The 10,196-nt window shown below is 37.0% G+C and overlaps 2 protein-coding genes across 2 annotated transcripts; both read left to right on the forward strand.

Annotated features, from left to right (window-relative positions):
- The first annotated feature begins 1,721 nt into the window (after positions 1–1,721).
- LOC18602803 (holliday junction resolvase) lies at positions 1,722–7,742 on the forward strand. Its single transcript, XM_088805787.1, has 7 exons — positions 1,722–1,815; positions 2,050–2,179; positions 2,330–2,520; positions 2,625–2,714; positions 3,535–3,684; positions 4,642–6,239; positions 6,534–7,742. Exons 1-7 carry the CDS (start codon positions 1,753–1,755, stop codon positions 7,423–7,425), a joined length of 3,114 nt encoding a protein of 1,037 aa, XP_088661913.1. The 5' UTR covers positions 1,722–1,752; the 3' UTR covers positions 7,426–7,742.
- Positions 7,743–9,526: 1,784 nt separating this feature from the next.
- On the forward strand, positions 9,527–10,196 carry LOC18602804 (S-protein homolog 6-like). The gene has a single exon (XM_007034416.3). The coding sequence runs from the start codon at positions 9,561–9,563 to the stop codon at positions 10,068–10,070; it is 510 nt and encodes a 169-aa protein (XP_007034478.1). The 5' UTR covers positions 9,527–9,560; the 3' UTR covers positions 10,071–10,196.

Here is a 10,196-nt window from a genome sequence, read left to right on the forward strand (position 1 = left end):
ATTGAACTTTCTAATATATCCCAGTAATTTGACCTACACGATTCTTTTCTGTTTTTAACTAATTGGCCTAAATGATCTTTAGTTGATAAACCTGAAGTGAAAATACTACAGCAACTACACCCAATTAAAAGTTATGGTCGTTCGGGTTTCAGTGGCAATTAACTTATTTCATGATTCCTATTTACTTTTATTCTATTGTCAATGCCTGTCCTGTCTCCTTTGAAGATGATGAAGATTGAAGAGGAGATCCCAACAATCTACTAAAGAGAAACTCAATGCCGATGCTAAAACTTTTTAATCCTGGCTCATAGAAAACATAATCTGGTAGGATTTGGACCCATCTTGAATCATTTAGATTTTGTTATTTCATTCGTGTTAGACAGGGCACACGTATAGGAGCAAATAAAGGGATACAAAAAGGATGAAAGACAATCAGATCTTGCAAGGCTCTGAAGATTCTTTTCTGAATTTGGTCAACATTCAAAACCTTAAAGCTCTCCTTAGGAACGTTCTTTATCAAGAAAAAAGCAAGTATCAGTTCGGTGTAACTTATGGCTGGCGACCCTGAAGCCTGATATTTGTGGACTGGTAATGCAGCTGAGCTGCAGCAGCTGTACAAGGAAACATACATGTGTTACGTAAATCATGGCTCCCCATCTTTCTCGCCTGTATAAATAGCTAGCTCAGTTCTTGATGAGTACTGCATTCCGAATTTTTCTGTGGGGTAGTCTTGAGATGACTCGTTTGCTTCTTGCACGCCTTTTCTTACTTTCCCTATGCTTCGCTCTTTGCGTCCAGTCAGCAAGTCTTCAACCATTGTAGGTGGGGTCCCCCTCTCCTTCAGCTTCCACTGGTGGTGGAGGTAGTGGTTGTACTGGCGGTGGCGGAGAAGGTGGTGAGAGTGGTTCATCAGGTGGCTCTGGGTATGGATCAGGAAGTGGCTCTGGTGGGACTAGTGGTGGTGGAGGAGGTGGAGGCGGTGGAGGTAGCAGCGGTACTGAGAGTGGTAGCAGTGGCAGTGGCTTTGGCTTTGGAAGTGGAAGTGGTGGTGGTGGTGGTGGTGGTGGTGGTAGTGATAACAGCAGCTTGCCTAGGAAAGTTGGGAAAAGCAATTAACCAGGCTCTTCCTAATTCCTATTATGTGATCAAAAGTCCATGTGGCACTCGTGTCTGCAATTTAGCTGTTTATGTTTAAATGTGTTATGTGTTGGTAGTAACTCGTGAAGTGTTGCTGCAGTTGTTGTAGCTTGTCTATGCACAAGCATGTCCTGTTTTAGCAATAGATCAATACGGGATTAGTTTAAGTATAAATATAGTAAATAGTATAATATTTTTTACTAAGTAATTAAATATTGAAATTCCTTGCTTTTAATTTAATAAAAACCAAAATAATATATGAAATAAATTATTTTTTCTAGAAAAATTGGTGGATTTTTCTCCTTAAATTTTAGTAGTTTGATAATACAAAAAAGAGATTACAACTTTACAACAATTGCAATCTCACCTTCTTTCTTTACATTTTTAATCTTTTAATTATTTCAAATGATAAAATTGTAAAGATACATAAACTATGAGCCAATTATGCAAATGCAAAAATTTTGAAGGAGTGAAATCTAAATTCCTAATTGCCCCTCCAAGGGCGGGAAACTGGAAAAAGCAAACACGCAAAAATAGAAGAGGGAAAAATCGAAAATCCAAACAGTCCTCAACGAAATTAAAAAAAAAAAAAAAAAGACAGAAAGAGAGATAGAGATGGAGAAATCGAGCTCGAGCAGCGAGCTGCAGAAGCTTGTAGAAGCCATAAAAATTTCAGAGGTAAGCCTTTTCTTTTTCCCTAAATCTACCATCCATTTCATTACCTTTCTTTTTAAGTAAAAAGTTTTTGATTACTAATTCATGAAATTAACTAAGGTTAAATAGGTGAGAGAAAACACTTGCTACCCTTCGGATCGTTCTCCATCTCTCTTGCACTCACGGAAATAGTAATGTTCTGTTTGGTTGTCGAGAAAATGTTGGATGAATTTTTTTTTCTCATAATGTACATTGCAGGTGGTTGAAGGTCGAGCTGAGCTGATTGCTAAATTGGCAGATTTACATTTATCAGAGCAATCTGATCTGAATTGTCTTGTTGAATCCCTAATTGTATCCACTCTTTGTTGCTTTTTTGTTTTTATGAAATATTCTTCCTTTTTCCAAAATTTTTGGTATATAATTTTGTTTTTCTATTTTAATTATGCAAAAATTTCCCCTAATATTTGCTTCTAGAAATGAAGAATGCTGCGAAAGATTTTAAGTTTACACGATTTAGGTAGAGTTGTTCTTGAATAAGATTTGACTGTCCCCTTTGCTTGGCATGTTAATTTAATTTCCTTGACAAGAGAATGGGCATTTTGGGAAGATTATACTTGCTTGGATGTGTCACAGTGCATGTTAAACAAGACTATTTTACATGTGGCTGCAAAATATCTTGATTCAGATATTTCTGGGTGTTTATTACAGTTTCTTCTACTTGGAACAAAGGTATGTTTATTTCTATTGGCCTTATATGTTAGAATTCTGTTGGTCCTTGCTTGAATGCGAAGCAGTAGCAGCTTCTTAAGCATGTTGACTTATGTGTGTTTTAGGCAAGCACATGGTGTGGGAAGCATCTTAAAATGACTGTCATGTCAACTCAGGAATCTCCAGAAGAAGAACATCACGACTTGTTTTACCAGGTAGATGTGCTTGACAGTTTGAAGCATCATTCTTTTCTGAAGTAAAGTTGTTAGTTGTCACTGCATTTTTTCTTTTGTTCTAGATCAAATGATGAAGTAACATCTTTGCAAACTATAGCCAAGTATGAATGCTGTTATTTTTTTTTATCCCCTATCTTCTACCTAGAACTTATAATTTTTAGTTTGGTTAGTCTTAAAAGATTCCTTGCATGGGGTGTCCTGGATTTCTATGATTGTTGCCAACTTCCTAAATTCAAATCAATCATGCTACATTGTTATTATTTTATGTTGAAGGCAGACTTGGTAATTTATTAGTATCCAACATGAAATTCAGCATAGGTTCTGCAGCTATTGTACAATTAACTGTGCATTGCATGCCTGAATCTGATGGCCTAATAATGTCAAACCACAGTGAAGGTAGCCCTTCTATTTGTTTGCTTGCTACAAGGCAGTCAACCCGAGGTAGAGTGTGAACATAATATTTATGCATTAAACACTACTTTGAGGTATGTAAGGGTTACTCCTGATTGAGCATGCATATCATATTAAGCTACTTCATTTACATTTCTTGATCAATTTCTCCATTGCTTGAGAGCTAAAGATTTCTCTCTATCCACAACAAATATCATCTCCTTTCAGAGGAAAAATTTAAGAGCTTTTCCTTTGGTGTTGACTGTTGAAAAACTTGTGTTGGTCTTCTAATATGAAATGCTTTCATTTTCATAGATTCTACAACTCCATAGACATCTGTCCTGGGTATGATAGTCTCTTTGCTTCAATGATGCCTCATATTATCTTAGAGATATTCTTAATTTTGCAGTTCCTGCTAGATTTTTTGAGCTTCTCTGCCGCTAGCTTTACAACTACGACAAGGTACTCTGTTTTGGTTGATGAAGCATCAATGGTGGTTGTTGAAAAATTCATTCTAGAACAGTTGAATCTAGCAAAAGATGCAATATCTGAAATTAAGGTACCTAATTCTTGCATTTTCTTTGTCAAAATCTTCATGCAATATCATCTTAAACCTTTGTTTTATCCATATTTTCTTTTTTGGATTTCTCATGGAGATAAATTATCGTGAAGAAACAATAATTGTGAATTTTTCCCTTCTTGGAAGGTAGTTTCAACGTGATATTGTTTTGGTGTAATGTTAGTACTGCAGGAGATTAGCATTGCAGAATATAGGGCAAACTGGGTGTCAATTGCACAACCTTCAGTTTAGAGTAAAAAAATTGTGGAATGCAAAATGTCAGGCTTTTTGAAAAGAATCACAATCAATTATCAGACGAGTCAACTTTGAGATTCAACTTTATGCTTTAGCATTCCTGTTCTCAATCAGTGAAGTCTAACTGTGGTTGATGTGGATCACTTGGTGAATGTAGGGAGATTTATAGAAATAAAACTAGTGGCTTGTTTAACTGCATGTCATCTTTTTCTAATTTGCTTATAAATTTTACAAAGAATAGTCCAATCTTATCTATGATTTCTATTTTTTTTCTTTAATAAAGGTTCTAACATACAGTTAGTGAATCATGCTCAAGATGAGGTGGAATTGTTGTTTAAGATGTCTTTTACATTTTCAACTTAACCTGAACTTTGATCTCTTTACTAGTCAATTAGTTAAGCATTAACACTTCCTCACTTTGTCGTTACCCTTTATTCACTTTGGGATGGCAACTTCAACAATTGTAGTTTCTCCTTTCGATATTGTTGTCTCTCAATATGGATCATATGTTTTTTGTCTAAATTTGTGAGTCATAATTCATACAATTAAAATGTCATAACACCTAGCATTGAACTATTTCATGTCTGAAAGTGTTTTTTTATCAAGAAATTGAATTTGCTTCCTGTCGGTGCTTTCTGTTATAAATCTGAAGAATCTAGTTGGCATCACCTGCTGATGAAGTTTGGACATTTTCTCAAACAGAATATGGATTCAATCAGTGCAGAGGTTTTAAAGGCTGCCCAAGCGGTCATTGATGCTGTCATAAGACTCTGCAAGGAGTATTTACAAGTAATATATTGGGAGTTTTCTGCTGCAGAACCTGAAAATGATGAGCATGATATGAACTGTGAACAGGCATGTGTTACGAATCATATTATGAACATAACAACAGTTACAATAGAAAAGCTATTTGAATTAGGCATTTTGGCTGCAAATGGTGGTGGAAGTCTTGTAACCATTCTTAATGTGTCATGGAAAGGTGTGGTTACCTTACTTCAGCTAGCCAAGGGCAAATTGACAGTAAATGTGAAGGTAGCAGATATCATTGTGACTTTAATTTCACTTGTCAATGATTCCCTGAAATGTGCAGCTGAGGCTTGGTCTTCTCCTCTGAAGGATACTGTTTCTGTAACTGAAGCTAGAAGGATATTTGTTCCAATAAAGTTTTACCTGATCAATGCAGTAAAAATATCTTCCTTATATCCATGCCAGGCATATATGGTATATAGAGACTTAACACTCTGTGTCTTGATACTCTCAACCTTTAAATTATCATTGAGCCATGAAAAACTTATGAAAAATGTCAGTGAAGTGATGGCTGAACTTTTGGAGAAAACATCCTTGGATTTGCTTATTTCTTTGCTTAATTCAGCTGATGTGAAGCAGGAACTCAAATATGAACTTCTAGACTGGTTATTCTATGACGACTGCTGGTCAAATGATGTTAATGAAGATCCTGTTAGTAAATGTAGGACGACTTCAATGGATGAGATCTTTTCAGTGAGTTGTGAAGCTATGCCTAGGTCAAGAGTATTGTTGCTTGGTCGAATAGCACTTTATTCCAGTTTTCTGAGATACTCCTTTGATCTTGAGGAAGATGTAAAACTTGTGATTGCCAGAAAGCTTGGTTGGTTTATGAACATAATAATTGATGAAGAGGTTTACTCTTTCATTCTTGTTTCACAGATTCCGGTCTTGTATGTTTCTGGAAAAACTGTGGAATTAACTTGGGAACTCACATATTCAGCTCTCTTGCATGCCTTAAAAACCTTCGTGGTAGTGGTATCTTCAACTTTAGCCTGGGAGGAGTTGGGGTCTTTCATGGTTAAAAATTTCTTGCACCCTCATTTTCTTTGCTCAGAAATCATAATGGAACTTTGGTGCTTTTTGGTTCGGCATGCTGCAATAGAGTTGGTGAATGATATCATTGATGAACTATGTGCATTAATGAAATTAGTAGCATCTCCTGAATCAGTTTTTGTTCCAGATTCCAGTCTCAGAAAGATGGCCCGATCAGTCTGCATGCTTCTCACATTTAGCACCCCATCAGTGGTGGATCGTGTTTACAGTTCTGTGGCAGGTGATGATAGATCGCAGTTATCACCAGTTTTATATGCAGTCTTGCTTTTGGAAGGCTTTCCACTAACCTTGCTATCACAGAACATGAGAAGTATCACTAAAGACAAAATCATTACTGATTATTTTGGTTTCATCGATAGTCTTGATGACAAATCGTTGACTGTCTCCAGTTCTGAATTTGGGATTCCAGTTTTTGCTCTATCTGCTTTCTTGCAGTCACTGTAAGTGCTTGCAATGTGTTTATTCATTAATGAACCGGTATCTGTTTTAGTCAATTGGAAACAGAAGTAGCAATGTCTTTGTAGAAGTTCCTAATTCTTTTCCTGCAAATCAAATGAAAACTAACATATTTCACTGTAGACAAATCATCCCCTAGGTTGACATAATTTGCTTGCATGCTAATGTAGCCGAAGATCTGTGCAAAAATTTTCTTCTAAGAACTTTTTGATTCTATTTCTGACATATGAAATTGATTTTAGAGTCTCAATATTAAATGAAATTATTATTTCATGCAGCCAGGTCACTGTATCTGACACTGACATGAAGACCTTGAAGTTCCTAGTTGCTATTGCTTGTGGTTGTAGGAATTCTGTGGACAAATTAAACAAGGAAGTCTATTGTTTGCTTTTGAGTCAAACATTAGTGATTATCTCAAATTTGAGTCACCTGTATGCATCTGATGAAATGGAGGAGGTCATCTTGGAGCTTCACAATCTGTTTGTTTCAGGGCCAGGAGCTTCAGATACTCTGCTGTATCAATGCAAACCGGGACTGGCACTTTTCATGGCTGGACTTAGTAACATGGGAATGTCGGAAAGTGATAATTGTGCTAAAAGCTCTGCTGTCTGGGAGTTGTATCACATGCTTTTGAGAGAGCGACACTGGGCAATTATTCATCTTAGCATTGCAGCATTTGGATATTTTGCTGCTCGTACTAATTGCAATCAGCTATGGAAATTTGTGCCACAAGATGCAGCTCTTTCGTATGACCTAGTGTCAGGAAATGATGCGAATGAAGAAAGATTTATGTCTGAGTTTAAGGCTTTTCTTGAAAAAGAAATGGCTCTTCCTGCAGTTACACCCAGCTCTGAGCAACAGGGGCTACTTCTTGAGGAAGGTCTAGTTCTAAAAGAAAAGGTTCGCAAGATCTCAAATATCAAAGCAGAAGCTTCAGGATGTGATAGCATGGAGATTGATGATGAAAACCAATCAAACAAGAGAAGGAAACTTCCTGATGGAATTAACAAGGGAGTGGAATTGCTGCAAAATGGCTTGAAGGTTATTAGTGACTGTCTTACCCAGTGGCAACCGAGTCATGTGGAGTCTGCTGAACTTCATGACAAGTTCTTGACTCACTTTTCTAGCCTTGAAAATGTGATTGCTCGCTTGGTGGGTCTTACGAGTTAAGTGATCATAGAAACCCTCTGCATGGAAATTTCTCAAGGTGCTTGACAAGTTGCTTGGGTTGCTGAATTCAAATTGTATAGGAAGTATAGAAGGGATTGGATATGACTCAAATAGTTCTAAGCAGGTAAAAGTGTTACATTCATTCTTGTCATTGGCTTTGGCAATTTTAATCTTGCCAGGACATGGTTCCATTTCTCACATGTTATAGGACATGTATGTACAGAGTTTGTTCTCTAACCTAATTTTAAACATAATTGTTTTAGTACCAATGTAAATTTGTGGTCAAATGATATAATATTTCCATTTCTTTATGCTGAGTTTTGCAGTCTTCTGCAGGAGTTCATTTTCATTTACTTATTTATATTTTCATGCTGGTGCTTGAGTTGTGTATTGTGTTTCTCAAATTCAATAATTGTTGGTAGCTTAACTCATAAAGTATTTTGGTGGTGGGTAGTATTAAGGGTTTGAGGATGTTTATCCCCGCAAAGAAAAGATTTGAGAATGAATTTTGCCTTTTGAAAAGTTTATGGGAATGGACAGATACGTTTAGTCCAGCTTATGGGGGAAAACCTGATTCTCGTATCATTGTATTGGTTAGAAGCAAGACCTTGAAAGTTGAAAACCTTTGGTTTGTTTTTTCTTTCTTTTTAATGTTCAACATAATGGACTTGCCATCAGTGTAACCTTGAAACAAAGTTCTTAGTGGGACAGTCTTGATTGAACTTATTGTTGAGTGGTAATTTTCCCTCTCCAAATTAACTGTTGAACAACATGATCTGAACTGTACTTGCGTCTAAATCATCAATCTCTGGTCTATGATTTCATCTGCATAGCATTATCCGCTCTTGTAATTCTGTCCTTAAATATGGTAACATAGACATGTAGCAGAGAGGCTGATTTCAGGCGCCTGTGTTCCCCTGTTTTATCTCTCCCTGATTGAGAGTCTGTCCAGATTCAATGGTCAGTATTTCTCTGTGGGCTTGAATGTGTTTAATGTTGGAGTCGATACATAACAGTGTGATTAAGTTCAACATTTTTCGTGGTAATCTCACATAATCAACTGCGGGTCCAATGTTTATTACGCTGAAAGGCAATTACTAACAAGGTGGTTAATCCGACAATTCATTCCTAATCTTAAAGTTAAGCCCTTCACTGGCACATTATCTTACTGTGTTTCACAGGGACAAACCAAGTTGAGGTTGGAAGTTGGAACAATAGAAAACGATAGAAAGTTGATGTTTTGCTTTTTTCTTTTTTTTTTGTGGAGCAAAGATATCTAGAAAGTTTATGTTGCTGCGTCGTTGGCAATGCTAATGATGATAACTTAAAAGTTCCATAGAAGAGTTAATATTAAAAGATCAAGCATAAGATACGCGGATTATTTCTCAATGTTGTTTGTCTTCTAAGTTCTCTTACATCCCAGTTGGAATGCACCCACGACAAGCACATGTATCTGTATTAAGAATTGCAAATTGCAAGAGTGGTAAGCTTGATTTGGCATGTCCATTCTGAGAACCACTTGCCATAATTTAATACAACCTTTTTGGGCCCCAGTTATTACCCTTAATTTGCTGTCATGTGATCATGGAAGAATGTTACTTAATTAGCATAATATACTTCTATAAATGTCTTTCAATTATGATTTTGTCATTCTTGCAAATGCATCGCGTTTTATGAATCATTACAATGGCTTCTGTGATTTTTGGAAGCGACCCTTACTTATGCTCCAGAAAGTGGAGAAAATAGTACTGTTATAGACCAGATGCAGAATGGACATAAGGACAAGAATAGAAGGGAAAAAGAATAAAGGAAATTTCTTTTGTGCAAAGCTTTCGGAGACAGTACCAAAAGAAAATCTAGAACATTAATAAAGGTCATGTAATATGGTGTGGTCCTCCTCGGTGATATTCTGATATGACAACTGCTCACTTGGCTTTTTGTGTTGACAATTTTTTGTTGTGTTTTGCCTTTTTTTCCCCTGCCAGGGTTGTAGTAAAAAGCGATAAATCCAAGATTACCTGATTCTGTGCTGGCATAACTTATACGTTATATATATATCTTTATGACTTGCCATAGAAAGGCCATATTAGTTTGGTGAAGGACTAAAAGTGCCTATATTAGCTTGCTATATAGTTATGAGGATTCCTACTACTGCTCTTATTGTTTTAGAATTTAGGTTGTGGTGGAAGAAGAGGCTGCATCATTATCTGCCAAACATGAAGATTGCCACAAGAGTTCTGATAATGTTTTGTGTGGCTGTAGGCATCATCTTCATGTCTGTGTATCAACCAGAACACTTTTTCGGCATGGAGTATGAAGTTCGTGTGATCAATGGCTTCTCCAACAACTCATCGCTGCCTCTAGTCATCTGGTGCATATCGCAGCAGGACGGGGATATGGGAGGGCGTGCCCTCCAGGAGGGTGACGATTTCGGATGGAGGCTCAAGACCAATATCTGGGGCAATTCCCATTACTTGTGTACCCTGAAATGGGATGCCAAGAGGAGGAGTTTCGATGCGTTTAAGGTTCCTAGAGACAGTCAGCGGTGTGCTCCTCTGAAGAAATGTTCATGGCTGGTGAAAGAGGATGGGTTCTACTTCAGCAGTGATGAAGTCAACTGGAAGAAAGACTTCTCCTGGTACTGATTTGCATGGCACCCTATCCTTTCTGTGCAGCCAGAGGTTCAAACGTTTATCGGGTAACCATAAACCACATGTTTTCTGTCAATGTAATTGCTTTTGCTTTTGCTATATGAGCAGAACAGTTTTGTC

This window comes from Theobroma cacao, chromosome 4 (assembly GCF_053813885.1).
Source record: "Theobroma cacao isolate CCN51 chromosome 4, ASM5381388v1, whole genome shotgun sequence".
Taxonomy (NCBI): Eukaryota; Viridiplantae; Streptophyta; class Magnoliopsida; order Malvales; family Malvaceae; genus Theobroma; species Theobroma cacao.

Excerpts from the sequence above, each read along its gene's own strand:
- LOC18602803 (XM_088805787.1), top strand. The coding sequence starts at position 1,753 with ATGGAGAAATCGAGCTCGAGCAGCGAGCTGCAGAAGCTTGTAGAAGCC. Across the intron at positions 1,816-2,049 it reads AAGCCATAAAAATTTCAGAG|GTGGTTGAAGGTCGAGCTGA; the intron begins GTAAGCCTTTTC and ends TGTACATTGCAG. Across the intron at positions 2,715-3,534 it reads ATCACGACTTGTTTTACCAG|TTCCTGCTAGATTTTTTGAG; the intron begins GTAGATGTGCTT and ends TTAATTTTGCAG.
- LOC18602804 (XM_007034416.3), top strand. The coding sequence starts at position 9,561 with ATGAGGATTCCTACTACTGCTCTTATTGTTTTAGAATTTAGGTTGTGG.